Source organism: Callorhinus ursinus, unplaced genomic scaffold (assembly GCF_003265705.2).
Source record: "Callorhinus ursinus isolate GAN/ISIS: 27379988/994484 unplaced genomic scaffold, GSC_fseal_2.0 scaffold28, whole genome shotgun sequence".
Taxonomy (NCBI): domain Eukaryota; kingdom Metazoa; phylum Chordata; class Mammalia; order Carnivora; family Otariidae; genus Callorhinus; species Callorhinus ursinus.
This window is the reverse complement of record NW_027397090.1, coordinates 20,747,009-20,766,682: the sequence shown is the minus strand read 5'-3', so window position 1 is coordinate 20,766,682 and position 19,674 is coordinate 20,747,009. Positions and strand designations below refer to the sequence as shown.

General features: G+C 60.7%; 1 protein-coding gene across 1 annotated transcript in view; it reads left to right on the top strand.

The window, feature by feature from the left end:
* The window catches only part of WNK2 (WNK lysine deficient protein kinase 2), a 131,522-nt gene that overhangs the window by 36,596 nt on the left and 75,252 nt on the right, over positions 1 to 19,674 (top strand). The window contains exons 3-9 of the mRNA XM_073878268.1: positions 1,431 to 1,603; positions 1,789 to 2,009; positions 5,351 to 5,508; positions 7,725 to 7,813; positions 9,249 to 9,468; positions 14,246 to 14,528; positions 18,073 to 18,281. Coding sequence (XP_073734369.1) covers positions 1,431 to 1,603; positions 1,789 to 2,009; positions 5,351 to 5,508; positions 7,725 to 7,813; positions 9,249 to 9,468; positions 14,246 to 14,528; positions 18,073 to 18,281 — 1,353 coding nt within the window. The remainder of the gene's footprint in view (positions 1 to 1,430; positions 1,604 to 1,788; positions 2,010 to 5,350; positions 5,509 to 7,724; positions 7,814 to 9,248; positions 9,469 to 14,245; positions 14,529 to 18,072; positions 18,282 to 19,674) is intronic.

The following is a 19,674-nucleotide window of genomic DNA, read 5'->3' as shown; positions in this document are numbered from 1 at the left end:
GGAGTGGGAGAGGGAGAAGCAGGCTTCCCGCTGAGCAGGGAGCCCGAAGCAGGGCTCAATCCCAGGACCCTGGGATCATGACCTGAGCCGAAGGCAGACGCTTAACGATTGAGCCACCCAGGGGCCCCCCAAGAGCACTTTCTTGATTGTTCCTCTTTTTTAAAAAAAGATTTTGTTTATTTATTTAGAGCACAAACGGGGGGAGGGGCAGGGGAGAGAATCTCCAGCAGACTCCCCACCAAGCGCAGAGCCTGACATTCTCACGACCCTGAGATCATGACCTGAGCCGAAATCAAGAGTCGGACGCTCAGCCGACTGAACCACCCAGGTACCCCTTGACTGTTCCTTTTTAAGTAGTCTTGCTCTTACTTAATGTGTGTCGGCCTCCTCGATTCCCGTGAGCACATGAACTAGATTTTTTGAAGTTGCCTCTGTCCCTGAATTCTGTGTTTTTCTGGGGTCAGCCGTACGACGGTTTTCCTGGTATCTCCTTGCTCTGCCAGGCCCCACTCGCGCAGCAAGAGGCTGATGAGGGTTTGTGGGGGCAGGGCTGGTGGGAGGCGCAGGTGTGGGGAGACGGCCACCCTGGGTCCTGCAGAGGTGTGGCTCCCTGTGGGACGAGGCTGGAAACGACAGAGCTCTGGGGTGGTTCTGAGTGCTCTGTGTTGAGAGCCACCTGGAGGGTGTCTGGGAGGGCCACGCAGGCTGCAGGTGCGGCCCAACCGGTAGGGCTGGGTGGTGGCAGGTGGGAGCAGGGCGTGCGGGGAGGGCGCTGAGGGTGGGGTTCGAGTATGGGGAGGGTGTTGGTGGTCTTCCTTGTGGAGTGTGGCTGGAGCCTCGTGTGGGCGGCCCCCCACAGGGACTCTCAGCACCCAGATGGTGGTGGTGCCATGTCCTGTGTGAACTTGCGGTTGGGGTCAGCTGCAGACCCAGGAGGCATGTCTGCCGTGCTCTCCAGCACTGCAGGGCCTGGCGGGGACCCTGGTCTCCCGTCGGGTTCCCTGGTTTTCTGGTTCCCATCTGCTCTGGTCGTGAACGTGTCCTCGGAGTTGCGTGTAAACTGGAATTGAACCAATGTCTTTCTTGTTGATAGCACTCAAAGCGGGTGTTGAGGACGTGAGGCCTTGGAGGTGTTTTTTCGGGGAGAGTGTGTGAGTGCTGCCGTGTGGGTTTTCAGCTGTCTCTGGCTCCCAGAGATCTTTCTGCTGAGGTCCCGGTGCAGGGGCTCATCCAGGGCCACGGGGCTGTGGGGTCGGGTGTGGGAGGACGCCACAGAGGGACTGGGCCAAACCCCTTGCGGCCCCGGACGCTCGGTCCTCTCCCTCTGCTGTGTCCTTACACATGGAGCCGCAGGGGTGGCCGGTGGGTTCCCGCCTGGGCTCCCTGGCTCCGTGGAGGGCGTCTGCCCCTCAGCCTGTGTCTTTCTCCAGGACCGGAAACTCACCAAGCTGGAGAGGCAGCGGTTCAAGGAGGAGGCCGAGATGCTCAAGGGCCTGCAGCACCCCAACATTGTGCGGTTCTATGACTTCTGGGAGTCCAGCGCCAGGGGCAAGAGGTGCATCGTGCTGGTGACCGAGCTGATGACCTCGGGGACACTGAAGACGTGAGCACGCCCCCGCCTGCTGGCTGGACCCTGGGGCGGGCCGGGTCCAGGCGCAGGGGCCGCGGAGGCAGGGACGCCGGGCCTCCCGTCTGCCAGGGCCTGTCTCAGGAGTGTCTCTAACTGGGTGGTGACTCCACGGCCCCCCGGTAGCGGGAGCCACTGGTGAGCCGCGCCCCCACCCGCAGGTACCTGAAGCGGTTCAAGGTGATGAAGCCCAAGGTGCTCCGCAGCTGGTGCCGGCAGATCCTGAAGGGGTTGCTCTTCCTGCACACCAGGACGCCCCCCATCATCCACCGGGACCTCAAGTGCGACAACATCTTCATCACAGGGCCCACCGGCTCCGTGAAGATCGGCGACTTGGGCCTGGCCACTCTCAAGAGAGCGTCCTTTGCCAAGAGTGTGATCGGTAAGCCCTTGCCCCGGGGCCCCGCCTGGGGGTCCCTTGCTGTGTGGGTCGGGGGGTGAGGCTGCTGGGGCCCGCGGGTGGTGGACACTCAGCGGGAAGGAGGCCTCGATGACAGAGGGACTCGGGGTTTGTGGCCAGTGAGTCTGGAGCAGGCAGAGAGGCGGCTGCTCCAGGCCCTGAGGCCCACCGCAGGGAGTCCCTGGGGGCTGTGGGGCCCAGAGCCAGCATGGGGATTTGGTGTGGGTGCTGGTTTGCTCACCTTGTCTTCCTGTGTTTCTTGTCCTCTTCCGAGAGGGCCCCGTGGCCTTTCTGGGTGAGGCCCCCGTCCTCAGCTCCACGCAGGAACTGGGGCTGCACTGGGGTCCCAGCACGCGGCAGGCGCTGGGCAGGGCCTCTCCAGGGCTTTGCAGAGAGAGCGCTTGCAAGGGCTTTGGGGCGGCTGTTGATGGGGTTCGAGACGTCTGGGGAGTGCCAGCCTGCTGCAGGGCCAGCCCGCTCCAAGGTGTAACTCCAGAAATCCTGATCCGATCAGCGGGGGTCGGGTGGGACCTGGAGAGGCTCCCGTGCCCAATGAAGCCGTGTGTGGGGACACAAGCAGGACGAGAGGGTGATGTCAGGGTTTTGCAATCCCATGGTTTTGATGCACATTTGGGGACAGAACTTGTGGCAGATGAAACCGCTGGGAATCTGGAAACTTCTCTGGCGGGGTTAGTGGGTTTGGAATGTGACATCTGGGGCAGGGTGGCTGTCAGGGGTGCCCTGTGGACAGGGGCCTCTGGTAGCTCTGGGGAGTTGAGTGGTGGGGCGGTGGCCGACGTAGGCCTCGGTTTCTCTGTCCGTGAAATGGGCAGGGGCCTGGCTGGAGGGAGCACATCTCTGATCACCTGGCAATTTCCGAGCAGGATTCATAGGTCTGACCTTGGGGGTGGGGTACCTGCTGAAGCTCCCTGGGCTTTCTCCGGCTGGTGGCTCTGTCCCTCTTGGACGTGGGGTGTCAGGGTACTGGACACAGGCTGGGTGGTCTGATGGAGTGATGTGAAGGCTGGGCGTTTCCAGCAGGTGCATCAGCCCCAAGCCCAGCACAGGGGGCCCAGGTCTGTGGGGTCCCTGGTCACTTCAGCTTTTGCTCAGCTGGGGGAAGCTCCAAACTCATGGAGGATGAGAGGCGATTAACACATTTTCCTGGGCCCTGGGCAGCAAAGGGCCAGCAGCTGGGTGGGGGACCTTCGGTCAGGTGGGGGGAGGGTCCCCCAAGCCTGTGAGTCAGGCTCCCTGCTCTGTGCTGTGTCCAGGGTACCTTCAGGGACCGTTGATGCTGAGGATCCACTTCTGGGCAAAGCTGTTGGGGGTTTGTGCCTGTGTTTGGGTTTGTACTTCAGATGCGGCCCATGTTGGATGTTGGACGTTGGGTGGCGGTGTCTGAGGACCTCTCCACCTGCTTTGGGGGAGCCCTGTGGCACCAGGCCTGGGGGCTGTGTGTCGGCTGATGGGAAGGAGGGGGATGGATTGGGTGAGAAGGTGTCCTCATCATAAGCCCTGTGGCCACAGCCGCTTGATGCCGTGTGCACACACAGCTGTGGGTCATAGGCCCCTTGTGGGGTTCGTCCCTGAGAGCCACCTGCCTCTGATGGTGTCCCCACGCTCTCCCTGTGTCTGCGTTGGCCAGGTCCTCAGCTGGTGCTGCCTGCAGGCGTTCATAGCCGTGGTGGCCGGGACACCTGCAATGTGGGGCCGGGGGGCCAGGGAGGTGCCCCGGGCACACACGTGTGTGGGTGTGCGAGCACACACGTGTTCTTTTTAACACTCAGATTTAAGTGGATGCAGAGTGAGGAAAGAGAAAAAAGTTTTGTGTCCGTGGCCCAAGTGCATGTGGGCATCCCCAGCCCTGCTCGGAGCTGGCCCCCGCCCCTGCACCCCCACCTCCTGTGCCCCGGCCCCGAAAGGCAGGCTCTGTGGGGCTTTGGGGCAGCTCAGCCGGCCTCCCTCCTCCCCTGTGGATGCCCACAGCCACGTGCAAATCATTGCCAGCAGTCCTGTGGTTCAGAACCCCCAAAAAGATGGAGATATTCCCAGTGCAAGGTCCCTCAGACTCCTGCTCTCTCCTCCACCCTGTTCCCGTTATTTCTGATTTGGAATCTCCTGGAATTTTTTTTTTTTTTTTTTAAGATTTTATTTGAGAGAGAGCGAACATGAGCCGGGGGCAAAGGCAGAGGGAGAAGCAGGCTTCCCTCTGAGCAGGGAGCCCGACGCGGGGCTCAGTCCGAGGACTCTGGGATCATGACCTGAGCCGAAGGCAGATGCTCAACGTGCTGAGCCCCCCCAAGGCGCCCCCAGAATCTCCTAGAATTTTTTATACACACATGTAGACCTGAAGATAGATTCTCGATTTTGCCATTTCTTACCCAAAATGTTTACTTTTTTCGTTAAACGTGTAATAGCGGTTACATTGAAACTGTGGGTGCATGAGAACAGGTTGAAATGTCCTGTCGCCTCTCTGCATCCCAGAGCCATGAAAACATGTGAACACATGCTTTTGAACACAGCCGGTGCTGTTCTGCATCTGCTTTTTAAAGAAACGGGAAAGGGTTGAGGTGGAGGAAGCCGAGAAGGTGGAGACGTTCCCGATGTTTCCCTCTGCTTTGTGTTGGGCTGGACAGGCACTCGGTTGGACCTGTTTTAATAGGAGGATTTTGTGATTTTTAAAGCAGAAGCTTGTTACGGAAAAATAAAAATCCCCAGACCAGTGTAACTAAAGGAAAAATCAGCTGGAACCCCACCTCCCTGACGTGTCCTCCTGGGTCTGTGCTTGCTGTTTGTGGAGAGGTCATTGTGCACGAACAGCCGAATACTTTGTTTTACTCCATGTGTTAAACTCCGAGGAGGCGTCATTTTGGAACCGCCTGTGCCGGGAACACCTTGCGGGCACCTGGCCGGCACCTTCAGCAGAGATGCTCCTTTCTGTGCTGCCTGACACACTGCCATGTGGTGTCTGTCTGGGGACATCTGGGGCCTTTGTGGGATTTTGCGATTTAGGTTGCTCTGTGGGGACTGTGAGTGTCTGTCTGCCGCGGGCGGTCGGGCCTGTGGCCTGGAGGGGTATGCTTCTCGGTGTGTGGCGCCTCCCGTGTTCGGGGCACAGAGTGTGCCCTGGCTCTGGAGTAACAGGCTTGGAGCTGTGGGGGCGCCTGGTGCCGTGAGCTGATGTGACCTAGAATCGGGAGGGTCCGGGGGGGGAACTGTCTGCAGAGCAGTCCTGTTAGAACTGCAGGTTCCGGGCCTGATGGGGAGGGGCTCCCCGGCCCAGTGACTGCTGACCCTGCGTCCGTTGCTCCCGGGCACAGGTACCCCTGAGTTCATGGCGCCTGAGATGTACGAGGAGCATTACGATGAGTCCGTGGACGTCTATGCCTTTGGGATGTGCATGCTGGAGATGGCTACCTCCGAGTACCCCTACTCCGAGTGCCAGAACGCTGCCCAGATCTACCGGAAGGTCACCTGTGTGAGTCCACTGGCCACCATGAGGGGCCGTGCTTGCTGAAACGCTCACAGCACCGTGTGAGGAAGGGAAGGATGCTGTCACAGAGGGGAAACTGAGGCTGTCTCACTCAGCGGGGTGGCTGCTCAGGTCTCTGAGCTGGTGGTGGACAGGCGTGGCTGTAGTGGTAGTGTGGGGGCGGTGGGCCTCGTGCACAACTCGAGGCCTCTGCAGGAGGCGCCCGGCTGCCTCTCCCCAGAGCCCCTCCTCTGGGCCGCTGGCCTTCCCGTGTCCTGGTGTGTGCCCACGCAGTTGTCTGCTTTAATCAGGTGGCTTCGGCTCTGCAAGCCGATCACCCTGTCCTCCCTCCACGGCTGTCCTGCCAGGTGAGGCTGTAGATTTCTGGGCACCAGGCCCCACAACCGCTGAGTCCTAGCTGCCTCGCCTCAGCCTGGTGCCCGCCTCACTTCTGCAGATGCATGAAGAGCGTGGTTCTTGGCAGCCCGGGGCACCTTCCCTCGTCCCACCCTCCACCCTGCGCTCGCCCACAGGTCTTAGCTCATTTCTCTCCTTCAGTCTTAATTCAGTTATTTGAGCCCCTCCTGTGTGCTGCTGAGGGGGGAAGGCAGGGTTTTTGGTTGGTGCTTGTCAGAGACAGAGGGAGGCGTGCAGTTCCCCGCTAATGCAGGAGAGGGTGGGCTTGTTGGCTGTGGGCAGTGGCCCTCCATGGGGCAGGGGTCACCTGAGGCTAGGGCCTCACTCCCAGGCCTTGGAGGGGTGCGGGGGAGAAGCACGCCAGCCCTACTTCTTGGGTGCCCACGTGGACGGGGCTGTGGTCTGTCCACTGGGCTGGGGAGACAGGACTGATTCCCACTGGGGTGTTCCTCAGCCACCCTGGATCCCTCGTTGAGGCCCCAGGAAGCAGGGCTCCTGTGTGGACCCATGTCAGCTTGGGCAAAGCAAGGCCAGGACCCACCCTTGCTCCCCGAGGAAACCGGACGGGAGGGGTGTTCCCTGACGGCTGGTATGGTTTGCAGTAACGCCCTGTGGGCCCACTGGCCCCTCGCGGCACACACACCCACACTGGTCCAGTCCCGGCGTCCGCCCTGACCTCCGGTCCTGCAAGGATTTGGTGTCCCCGCTTCCAGCACCCCGACTCCATGCTTCTGAGTCTGGGGACACGAGCCCCTTCAAAACAGTACCTGTTCCTTTTGCATGTTCTTCTCCTGTTCTGGGGGCCTCAGCCCTTCAGAGGTGTGTGTGGCCCACACTTAGCTGCCCTTAGAGTTTCTCAGGCTGCCTGCCTCCCGCTGGGACTCTGGCCCTTCCTCCTGTGTAATTAAACCTCTTTTTCTGTTGGCTTCAGTGGTATGGCCTGGGGTTCTCATCTCCGAGGGGAGCCCCTTGGCCCGTGCCTGGAGCCCACTGTCCCAGTCTGTTGCTGCAGACTCTGCTGCGCGCGTACAACATGACCCCCACTGGTAATGGGCCTGGGCACAGCACCCTGCCTGGCGGCAGGAGCCCCTGGGGGTCCTACACTCCTGGGTCTACCTCTGGGCTGGAGGCTGCCCTGGACTCCCGCTCATGTTCTCTACGTTAGAACAGCCAAGATGAGACTTTGAAGGCAGAGTCTTGCTGAAGAACGGGATAATTGAGGTCCTCCGTGTGTTTAAAATGGTTAAGAATCCGTTGTCCCTCCCCCAAGCCCCTGCCCCTGCAGTCCAGCCCCTGCTGCTCCCGAGTCCCCACTGTCTGCAGGGCTGTACCCCGGGGTTCTGCTCCCCTGTGTCATGGCCATCACTGGCCAAGCTGCGGCCAGCCCTGCCGGCACCCACTGGGTCTGTGGTCAGTGTGGATGCTCCCGAAACCACCCGGCTGTGAGACTCCATGGCACAGACGCTTACAAAACCCTGGAGCCAGCAGGCCTTGGAAGGCAGCCCTGCCCGTGGCCACAGTGGGGCAGAGTGTCTGGTGGCCTCGGCCAGCACCGGGCTCGGCACCCTCGCAGGAGGGTGTGGTGAGGAAGGTGGTCGTCCTGGCCACCTGCCGCGTCTGTGCTGGGTGTGGGAACGCTCCTCTTGGCGGGGGGACCCCACTGCTCCCAACAGCCCCTCCGCGCTCGGCATGAGCCGCGTCCCCAGCCATCTTGTGCCCCTCCTGCCTTCCCCCTGCCTGGCTAGTGCAGCTGAGCGGGAAACAGGTCCTGTCCTGACTCTGACTTTGCTCCTCTGGTCTCGCAGGGCATCAAGCCTGCCAGCTTTGAGAAAGTGCACGATCCCGAAATCAAGGAGATTATTGGGGAGTGCATCTGCAAAAACAAGGAGGAAAGGTGAGTCCGGTGGGGCGCTGGGTCTGGGTGTCGCTCACGCTGAGATCCCCGCACCTGCCCGCGCTCATGGCAGATGGGCTGCTTCAGGCCAGGGTCCCACCTCTGCTGCCCGGAGCACGCTCCCTGGTCTGGGGGCCGTCCCGGAGCTTCCCCGCTCTGCCAGGGGCTTCTCACCCACCCAGGCTGCAGCAGGGGCGCCCCCGTGCCCTCAGCCTGCCCCTCCTGTCACCTCCAGACCGTGAGGCCCATGCACCCATGCTCAGCCCAAAGCCCCCAGGTCAGCCCTTGAGCTGCCCCTGCACCAGCCCCCACCTCGTCAGCTGGTCAGCCAGGAAGCCTCCCACCCCCTCTCCCCCTCCCTCCCCTCCTCCTGTCTCTTCCTCCTCCTCCCCTCCCCCTCCCTCCCCTCCCCCTGTCTCTTCCTCCCCTCCCTCCCCTCCCCCTCCCCGTCCTTCCTCACTCCGTCACCCGCCCCCTCGCCCTCTCTCTCCCTTCCTCTCCTCCCACTTCATCTTCCCCTGCCCTTCCCTCATCTCATCCCCTGTCCCTCCCCTCCTCTCCCCCTACACCTCTTCCCTGCCCCGTCGTGCACCCCCCGTGCACCCAGCACAGGGCCATTCTGTCCCTGTCCTCACCCTTGACCCGTGTTCTTGTCCATGGCCATCGCCTCTCAAGCCGGCGCCCCCTTCTGATCCTTGGGCTCTCTCCCCTGCCCCCTGTGGGTTACCGTGTTCTGTTCTTTCAGAGAAAAGAACTGAGGAATCGTGAGGTAGAAGTCCCGTCAGAGAAGTATAGAAACAACCATGTAGGGCTAAAGACCCCTCGGAGCAGACCCCACAAGACCACCTTCCAGACCAGGACCGGCAGGGGCCACGACCTCTGCTCCCCAGGGGCCCCCTCAGGCATGTGTCTGCTCGCCCTTTCCTGGGTGCTGAGCGTCCACAGGGCGTGGGCTCCCCCTGTCCACAGGACGCAGGATTCAGGGAGGGGCCGCCCGACAGACAGGACGCTGGGAGGAAGCCGGGCCCAGGACAGCACCCGGACCAAGCTCCTGTTTAGGGATGGGGCGTGGTTACTATGACAACACCCAGCAGCCAGGACGCCCAGCGCTCCGGGGCTCAGCCTCAGCTGTGACCCCTGGGAACTCGGCGCCTCCACAGGCCTGTCTGCAGGGTGCGGAGCCAGGTTTGGAAACTTCACTTCCCGGAGCCTCTTGCAACGGGGATGTTTCCTTTCTATAAGGAGAGAAAGAAGCAGCCTTTGGTGCCGTGCAGCAGGCGTCAGTCTCCCTTCACCCTGGGAGTGCACTGTTGTGTGCTGCCCTCGAGGACCGCGCTGCCCACTGCAGTAGTTGGAGGACCTTCTAGAGGGAGCTGGGCCTCTGTCTGGGGCCAGCAGCCATGCCCTCACCGTCCCGTTGGCTGCCCCTTCTCAGGTACGAGATCAAGGACCTGCTCAGCCACGCCTTCTTCGCAGAGGACACGGGCGTGAGGGTGGAACTGGCGGAGGAGGACCACGGCAGGAAGTCTACCATCGCCCTGCGGCTCTGGGTTGAGGACCCCAAGAAACTGAAGGGCAAGCCCAAGGACAATGGGGCCATAGAGTTCACCTTTGACCTGGAGAAGGAGACGCCTGACGGTGTGGCGCAGGAGATGGTAACGGGGCACTTGCTTGTGGAGGGGGGTGGCGGGTAGTGGCGGAGGCGGGTGTGCCCGGAAAGCTGGGGTCTCCAAGATTCACGGGTGTGGCCCCACGGCGAGTGGGCAGTCCTGGGCGCACGGACCCCACCCGTGGGGTGCGTGTGTCTATGAAGGACAGCGCAGGTGGGGCCCCTGCTGCACGGATGCACCTGCCCCGGGGCCGCGCGGTGAGGGGCGCCGAGGAGCGGGGCGCAGAGGGACTGGGGGCCTGGGTGTATGAGGAAGGGCCTGTGTTGGCCAGAGTCTGGCTGACCGTGTGAATGTGGGCCTTTGGTTTGATCTTTCACTTTGTTGCTGAGGGCACTGTGTCCAGGAGCAGGGGCGTAGGGTGTTCAGCATCTCGGAGGGAAAGGTGCACGTGAGGAAGGGGACACTGATTTTCGTGTAGAAAGCGAGCTCAAGTGGAAACCACGTTCGCTGCAGGAGAGGCCGCGCCTTACCGAATGTAACACACCTCTTTTTTTTTTTTTTTTAAGATTTTATTTATTTATTTGACAGAGACAGCGAGAGAGGGAACACAAGCAGGGGGAGTGGGAGAGGGAGAAGCAGGCTTCCCGCGGAGCAGGGAGCCCGATGCGGGGCTTGATCCCGGGACCCTGGGATCATGACCTGAGCCGAAGGCAGACGCTTAATGACTGAGCCACCCAGGCGCCCCTGTAGCACAGCTTTCAAAAACGGGTGCTTCACAGCTAGACCCCCTGGCCCTGGTGGGTTTCAAGGAGGAGGATGTGGACTGTGGCCCTGGAGGGCGGGACAGGAGTCCACGCTGATCCTCAAGGCCCTGCTCAGATGAGGGAACAGCCAGCTGTGCCATGGCAGGTGTGGGCTGAAGGCCGAGGCCCGGCTTGGCGGGTGGACAGCAGCAGGTGAGGGTCCCAGGATCTTGCCGTGGGTGGTGCATCAGGGCAGGGCTGGCAGGCTGAGTATCCTGCACGTGTGGTGAGCAGGACATCCACTGATGGCCAGGAGCCCAGGTCAGGACCACCCGCAGCTTCCCAGCTGCTGGTCACATCCCTGGGCCCAGACACGGGACAGCGCCACTCTACGTGGCTGGAACTCGGCATGTCGCTTGCACATCCGAGAGGATGTTGAGCTGCTGGGTACGGAACGGGAGCTGTGCTGTGATGAGCAGCACATCAGTCCTGGGATTCAGGGCTGCTGTTGGTCCTTGTGCTGCAGCAGGGCGGTCCTCTCCCACCTGCTGCCCAACTTAACGCACAAACATTCATGAGCCAGGGGACGTGCAGGCCGGCAGCCCGGGAGCGAGGGGTGAGTGCTGAGTCCTGGGGGACCCACGGGAATGGGGGACCGGGCCAGGAGCTAGCGCTGTCCCGTGGCAGGAGGAAGGGAGGTGGGTTCCCTGGGGGTGGCGGTGAGGACTGGGTGCATCAGGGCTGGCGAGGCCGGGCCAGTGTGGGCGCCTCGGGAAGCACAGGAGGCAAGCAGCTCTGGGTCTCCCGTGAGCACCGCGCCTGCTCCACACACCCAGGGAACCTTTCTGCCCAAGGTGGGTTCCTGCAAGAGCCCAGCAGGGGTCAAGTGCCGCAGCAACGCGTGGGGATGACGAGACCACGGCACAGATGGTTTCCTGTGCCTCAGTTGGACCAGGCGTCTCCTCCCACTCTGGGTCCGTCCTTGGTTCCGTTGACATGCTCTTCAGCTGTAGGATGCGATGGTGCCCCCCTGTGACCTGGGACCTTTTTTAGGGCCACCATCCTCCTGAGTGAGCCCTCCCTTCTTTGTCCCCACGGTCTCCTCCACATCCCGGACCCCCCAGGTCCCGTGCCCACACCGGGGCCTGCCACCCCGCCCACCCTCAGCGTGGCCCCCCTGGCTCTTGGCTGGACTCAGCGGGCGGTGTCCATGAGTTCACATTGGAGACCCCTGGACCCAGTGCCTCCCCTTACCATCTTTAAAAGCACCTTCCCACGAGGAGCGTCCTACAGGCCATGCAGCATCGGTGCCGACCGTGCACTGCTGCGTTTGGTCGAAGAACGATGACAGAACGATGTGGACCCCCCTCCATTTGGGGACTAGGGTGAGCCAGTGATGAGCCGACAGTGGCCCCTTCCCACGGCGGGATTCGGCCCTGTGTGAGTGACCCCGATGGGCCTGGCCCCTGCTACCAGCTCCTGGTGAGGAGCCTCTCCTGTCGGCGGTCCCAGCTGCCCCGCCAGCCCGCCTGTAGCCCCAGATCCCGCCTTGGGTCAGACCCTCCCTCTCCCGGGCTTCTCCAGGCCGCCTCTGGGCCAGGCACCCGACCGAGGAGCCCTCGTGGGGCAGCGTTTCAGGGCTCACTGCCCCTGGCCGCTCTGGGTCACTCACCAACAGCTTTAATGGATCACACCTACTTCTTCCAAATGCAGGGCCCAGCACCAGCGAACCCCGACACCCATGTCATCACCTAAAACCACCTGCCAGCAGTTGGCTCATGGGCAGGTGCAGGGGACCCATTGCGTGCCCCAGGGGCTGAGAGAGGGGCGAGTTCTGTGGGGACCTGGGCTGGCTTTGACCTGGACGTGACCTCGTGAGGACCCCGGGAGAGGGGCTCGCAACTCAGCCCAGGGTCCCCATGTCGGCGCACCAGCCCCTCCTGCCTTCGAGGCCTCTGGGTCCGACGCTTCAGCATGGCGGAGAATGGGGCTAAGTTCTCCCTGTTTGGGAAAAAATAGAAGAAACACCTTGGAGAGGATCGCGGGGGGGGGCGGCGGGGTGTGTGACCGTGAGGACAGAGACGGAAGGAAAACTGGGCCGTGGGCAGAAAATAGCAGCAGCGGGCAGGCGTGTCTGCGGGGCGCCTTCCTGTCAGCGGTCTCCGGCTGGGCCCGGTGGGCAGGCGGCCCTGACCTCAGCCCCGGCCCCTTGCCCGCGTCCTGGCCGTGTGCCGCCGCTCACACCGCTGCCGCCCCTGCCCGAGGCCGGTGGGAGGCCGACTGCCGAGAGCTCTGCGGGATTTTAACACGGGTCTTTCTGTCCAGCGGGGTGGAGAGATTTTGAACTAATCAGTCAGGAACTTATGGAAAAGTTGCAAATGTGCAACAAAGAGCCGTTTGAGATGACATCCAGGCCGAGGCCCTGCCCCCTCGAATATGTCCGCATCTTTGCCCACAGACGGTAGCTTTCCTGTTCAGCTACCTCTGCGGTCAGAACCGGGAGAACCGCTTCAGGCCTGCCAGGCGCCCTGTGATGTGTGGTGACTCCGTCAAGGCAGGCGCTCCTCTGGGTGGGCCCACCTTTGGTCATCCTGCCATGAAGGGCACTGTCGGGGTCATGTCAGCGTGTCTGTGGGAGCACTTGGTGTGGGGCTGTGTCCTCACTGTGGCCAGCCCCTGGACGACACTCCCCAAGAGCACACGGGCGAGGGGTGTCTGCCCACGGTCTCTGTGTGGAGTGACAATTAATGACTATGTCATGGGGTGTATCTTGGAACTGGGTAAATACCCATTTTCACCAAACTTTCCGTTTACTTATAGCTCTGTGGACTGTGGTTTTGTTGGTGAGTTACCTATGACCACAAGGTACGTCACCACAAACGCAGTGCTGTACAGGCCTATGGTCTCACACGTTCTCCTGGTCAGGGATCTGGGAGTGGCTAAGTGGGTCTTTCTGGTTCTGGGTTCCCCACGCCGTGTGGCTGGGGTGTTGGCTGGGGCTGACCAGGTCTGAGGGTCATTCGGCGTCCATGCCTGCTCACCTGGCTCCTGGCAGGAGACTCGATATTTAGCCAGTGGGTTGTTCTTCAGGCCACTCATGATTCAGCTTCCCGTGAAGAGTGATCCATGCATGGGGGGGGTGTGTGTGCGGGGATGCACAGAGATGGCACACCGTGGCATCCCATGTGGCCTCACACCAGCCGTGATAGCTGTGTCCCCCTTGTGTGCACTTGTGTACACACTCCTCAGATCATCATGGTGTCACTGTGCATTTTGATGCCCAGAATGTCCACGTTTGGCCCGTGGTCTGTGGCCTGTGTCCTTCTGAACATCCCCTCAGTTCTCTGGGTCTGCCTTGCTTTCAGGCACAGCGAGGTGTCTAGGCCCCTTTTCCTTCTCCCCGCCCACTCACACTGGCCAGACTCCGGGCGCCTCCCCAGGCCTGCCCAGTGTTCTGCAGGCTTGTACCCGTGCCCTGCCACACGCTCACGTCTGCATCTGGGTGTGCTGCTGTCTACTGTGTGTTGAAAGCCACAAGCTCACAGTTCCTGACCAGTGGCAAAACCTTTGCGCTTTCTCCCTTCCCACACGGGGCTGCCATGGTGTCAGTGTGGAGACTGGCCTCTGCTGTTCCATGGTTTTACCAGAGATTTCCTCAGGGAGAGCCGTGACGTTTCCCGGAGGTCCAGGGCTCCTTCCCACACGCTCTCCCGATGCTCACCTGGGTTCAGAGTGTTCTGGGCATGGGTGCCTACCATCCTGGCCTCAAGATACAGGGTGCACCTTGTTCCGTCCGTGCCTTCTCGGGGAATGCTGCGGGTCTCTCGCTTCCCCTCCCCGGGCAGGCACAAGCACCTGCCATGTCCTCACTGTCCCAGGAGCAGGGCTGTGCAGGCTCAGAGGGCCGTGCTTCCTGCAGATTTACCATTGGCGGGAGGGTATTTCCTAATGGGAAGATGAGAGCATCTCTGAGAGATGGGGTGAGGGCCTGAGGAGGGACCTCTGCAGAGACACCGTGAGCGGGAGGTGGTGGTGCAGACGGCAGGGCCCCGGTAACGACATGACGTCTCCCTTTGCAGATTGAGTCGGGATTCTTCCACGAGAGTGACGTGAAGATTGTGGCCAAGTCCATCCGCGACCGTGTAGCATTGATCCAGTGGCGGCGAGAGAGGATCTGGCCGGCTCTGCAGCCCCCGGAACAACGGGACCCAGGCAGCCCCGACAAGGCCAGGGGCCCACCTGCACCCCTGCAGGTCCAGGTGACCTATCATGCGCAGGCCGGGCCGCCGGAGCCTGAGGAACCTGAGGCAGACCAGCACCTCCTCCCCACCGCACTGCCGGCCAGCGCCACCTCCCTGGCCTGTGAGTGCCGCCCTCCCCGCACCCTCAAGCCCTGTGCACGCTGCAGGCGTGGACTGCAGGTGTAGGCGAGCCTTCTTCCGGGGGCCGGCATTGGGGTGTCTTTGGCTCCCCGCAGCCCACCTTCTCAGGACAGGTGGGGACAAACGGGCAGACAGATTCAGAGCCTCCCGTGCCCCGAGCCAACAGGTTGGAGTGGCTCCGTCCGGCTCCTTGTTCCGTGCAGAGGATGTCAGTCCTGTGCCTGGTGGGGGTGTCTCTGCTGGCACACCATTGCCCTGGGGCCACAGATGGCTGTGGTCTCCAGCAGTCATGATGCTCTGAGCCATGACCATTGCCATTGGGATTATCTGTCCCCAAGATCATGTCCCTTGTAGTGCCTAACCTTTGAAACCTTTACCACATTTCCCAGAGTGTCAGCGATGGGTTGCTGGGAATCACTCTGAATCTCAGAATAGTGGGAGAGAGGATCCAGCGTTTTCTGCACGTCCAGGCAGAACGGTGTCCTGACCTTTGCCCTCGGTGGCCTAAAAATGCAGCTGTGAGCTGAGGATCAGGACGTGGCGTTTCCCGTCCATCCTGTGAATAAGTGCCAAGTAGAACTTAGCCTGCGCAGGCTGCTTTTTCAGGTTGCTCGTGTCGAAAGACCAAAATAGCCTGTTCAATTTATTTAATAGGCACATACTTCATTTATCATTAAAATTATAGCTAACGTTCTTCAAAGTAGGCTATTTAAATTCAAACCAGTAGCTGCCTGTCACTTGGAGACCGTTTGCTTGCCGTTGGCTTCCTTCCGACCTGCTCAGGTTTGCCTCAGAGAATAAAGTCACTACATCGTCGCTCCATTTTTTGACAAACCAAAAAATTAATTAATGAGCATACACTTTGTGTTGGAAAAAGCTTTCCTCATGACACGCCGCTTCCCACTTTACAAACTTGACTGTCGGTGGGACAGTTTCCAGGCGGGAACGGAGAGACCACCACGCTCTGCTGTGGTCGGGGGTGTCCTGGCACTGGCCTGGCCCACCGTACAGACGGGGACCGCAGGCGAGATCAGTGTGGGTGGGCGGTCTGTTGCAAACGTTCTCTTCCTGTCGACTTGGAGCAGCTCTCTCGCTTCGACGGCAGCCACACTCTCAAAACGTTTCACTTGTTTGTGGTGCTTTCTGTAAAGTAGACGTTGTGTAAAATTCAAACAGTGCAGGAGGGTGTGCAGGAAAGGCCGATTAGTGCTCCTCCCCAGCGGCCACTGACGTTACCTGTCTCTTAGTGGTAACTTCCGAAGGTAAGGTGCACGTCTGATCACTCACACATCCACACGCGTGTGCGCTGTGCTCTGGTCCGAACACAAGGCCCGTGCTCTGCTGTCCCTTCGGCCTCAGTGTGTGTGGATGCCCTGAAAATTCTGCGCCTTGTAAAGGTGAAATGATGGGACTCCAGGCTGCGCACACATCACTGGGGAAGGGACCCGATGGGCGGGCAGACATGCGCACAACAGAAGGTACGGTGAACAGCGTGGTAGGATTCTCCACCATGCGGTGTGAGAGCTACCCACCTCAGCCTACATCAGGCTCAGCGAGAGGGTGTGGGCCAGCTCTGAGCGACTGCAGTAGGTTTAGAGATGATTTTTTAATTTTTCAATTTTTTGTTTTTTAAATTTATTTTTAGAAAGTGTGCATGTCTGGGCAGGGGTAGGGGCAGAGGGAGAGGGAGAAAAATCCCAAGCAGCTCCCCACTGAGTGAAGAGCCAGACACCCACGACCCTGAGATCATGACCTGAGCCAAAACCAAGAGCTAGATGCTCAACTGACTGAGCCACCAGGTGCCCCTAAAGACGATTTTTAAATTATTATTTTTTTAATTTTTTTTTCAAAGATTTTATTTATTTATTTGACAGAGAGAGAGCATGAGAGCAGGAACACAAGCAGGGGGAGTGGAAGAAGGAGAAGCAGACTTCCTGCCGAGCAGGGAGCCCAATATGGGACTCGATCCCAGGACCCTGGGATCATGACCTGAGCTGAAGGCAGACGCTTAATTACTGAGCCACTCAGGCGCCCCTAAATTAATTTTTAATTATAGAAATAACAAACACATTACCTTTAAAAATTTACAGTGCTGTGTGTATGGTTAGAGTTGGTTTATGTGACATCTGCCAAGTTTGTACGCATTTCTCTTTTGCTCACACATACAGTTTGTTTCTGTGTTTCCCTCTGTGTCTCTGTGTCTGTCTCTGTGTGTTTCTCTGTGTGTGTGTGTGTCTGTCTACATGTCTGTGTGTGTCTGTTTCTGTCTGTGTCTCTGTCTCTCTTTGTATTTCTGTCTCTGTGTGTCTCTGCATATCTGTCTCTCTCTTTCTCTGTGTGTCTGTCTGTCTCTCTCTCTCTGTCTTTGTGTGTAGGTGAAATCAACTGCCAGCTTCCTCGCTGTAAGTCGGAGCCGCTGGTTGGGTTGGTTCTGTGCAATGAGACCTTGGCATTCGCGTGTCTTCCCAGGTTGTAATATGCCCAGATCAGCCCCTGGGACAGATTATTTTGATGTAAAGCCAGCAGGATTCCCTTTTACTCCATTTGCTTGAATCACAAATGGACGCGATGCTGGCGCCCTGGAAGGCGCCCGCCTTGAAGTGCTCAGTGCGTGGGTGGCAAGTCGGTGTGCGTGCAGCTTCTGGAAGTGCCATTTCATGCAGGGTTTTGCCTTCCCTGCTCGCTGGCCTGGCCTTGGGGGCAGTTTGTCTTCCTAGGTGCGTCTTGGGGAGGCGAGCCTGTGGCCACGGGCTGTGCCTCGTGTGTGGGTGGCTCTGTCCACGGTAGCCCGCGTTGATGGACTGTGACCGCAGGTGCAGGGGAGGCTGGCCTCTGGAAGGCCGCCTCGGGCCGGAGAGCTTCTGGGTCCCCCTGTCAGCCTCTCTGCGGGGTGGGGGCCTCGTCAGCCCCATTCTCCAGCCAGGTTAGACCCGGGCCCGTTGACGTAAGGACTGGGTTTGGACCCAGCTCTTCCTGCTTCGGGCTCTTTGCTGTGGTGGTGAAACTAGTCAGAGTCCCTCCCCATGAAATACAGGTGACCCTAGCTTCTCCTGACTTGGGCATACCTGCCGTCAGCTTCCTACAGGAGACCCCTCGCACCTTCGAAGAGCTCACTGAGCTCTCACTCTCAAGGCCTGGTCAGGGGACAGGTGAGGTCCCTGTCTGCAGCCGGGGTGGACGTGGCTGTGCTTCCTGCTGAGGATTGTGTAAGGGGCCCACCTGGGATTCGTGGCACCCATGTGGGTGACCCCCCAGACGCCAGGTGGTGTTGGGGTGGGGTGCCAGGGTGTCTCCGGGTGGGTTACAGCCCCCACCCCCTGCATCCTAGGGTCAGTGGTCCAGAACGACATGCACTTAGGACTCAGGTGACCAGGGAATGTGACCAAGCCTTAGTTTGCAGAAGAGCGCAGGGACCAGCAGAGCATTGTGTCTGAGTGTATTCGTGCTCCCTGAGACGAGAGTGGAGTGCCGTGGGGCTGATGTCTGGGGGTATCCACTCTGAGCCGTGCCCTTGTCCTCCCCAGCGGACAGCACCTTCGACAGTGGCCAGGGCTCCACGGTGTACTCGGACTCACAAAGCAGCCAGCAGAGTGTGGTGCTGGGCTCGCTGGCGGATGCAGCACCGCCCCCCACCCAGTGTGTGTGCAGCCCCCCGGTGAGCGTGAGTGTCAGCGACGGCCCGGTCCTGCCCTACAGCCTGCCCTCTCTGGGGACCTACCAGCAGCCCGCCGCGGTGAGTCAGCCCGCCCCCTCGGGCAGAGACCCCGCCCCCATGGCCCTGTGTCCCCCGGGCCGTCCAGGCTGCAGCGGCCTGTTGTCAGGCCCCCGGGCAGGCCGTCCTCAAAGGTCACTGCAGGCTGCAGCAGGTGAGAGAGTACGAATGCAGAGCCCAAGGACAGCTGTGGCCTCAGAACTGTGACGGACCTGGCAGGGTCTCGCCCTGCGGCCAGGCTGGGGCCACAGAGGAGCGTCCAGCCCGTGTCCACCCCGCTGAGTTCAGTAGCTCCTGGCCGTTCTCCACCAGATACCACGCGGCCATTGAATGTTCGAAGTAGGAGAGTGGCAGGGTCGCGGAAAGAGTGCCGTGACGTTGGAGAAACCTGCGGGGTGGTTTGTGATGTGGAGACCTGGCCCGACGGTGACCCGGGCGTCGCTAGGCCAGGGGGTCACGTGCGGTGTTCGTTCTTCAGTGCTTGTGTTCATGCTGGAGGAAGCAGATAGAGCCCAGGCTTCCCAGTCCCAGGAGGCCAGTTGCAGAGCACTGGCCTTGAGTGCGCAGGGGAGGGTCCGGAGGGACAGTTGGGCCCCCAGGGCCCTGCCATCCTGGCGCTGCCTGAGCTCTGTCCCCGTCCCCTAGGGCTGGGAAAGTCCCCATGAAAGAGCAGCCGGCACCTTTGCCTCCGCTGCTGGGAGCCCAGACTCATGTCCAGCTGCTGGACATGTCGCTTTGCTAGTTTCTTGAGATGAAGTGAAATAGATCTTAAACGGCGGGAGGAACTTGTTTAGGAAAAGGCAGATTGTCGCCTCGGAGTGGGGTGGCTTGGCCTCGGGTGGCTGGTCCTGGGGCGGAGCAGGAACGTTCTGCTGGCCCCCTTCCTCCTAGGCACAGGGTCGGGCTTCCCTGGCCACCGTTACCCTCCGCCTAGGCCCTCATGGCGCTGGGCCAGACGCACCCCCCACACGGGCGAGGCCAGAGCACTCTGTCCCCTGTCCCTGCCTGTTTGCGGACAATCCCCTGGGACAGACGGGGGGGGTGTGGGGGTCCCCGGGGTGCATCAGGACCTCCGGGGGGGTTGCCCTGGTGATGTCTGCCCCCCCCCCCCCCCCCGGGGCTGATGGAGGAGTCTGTGCACCAGCCACTCTGAGGCCTCCGGGCACCGAAGCTGCTGCCTCCCGCTGGGCCTGGGGCCGCAGCTCATTCTGCACCATGGCCTTAGATAAACGTCCCTCCCTATGCTGCTCTCGCGGAGCATTTACTGTGGAGGATGAAGCAAGTGGAAGGTCCCAGCCCCCAGAAAACCAGAGGACCTTTCGGGTTGGTGTGGAGGCCTGGGCCCTCCGCCTCAGACGCTCTCCCTGTGTTCACACCTGCTTCCTCCACAGCCCCAGGATTTCCAAGGAAACCC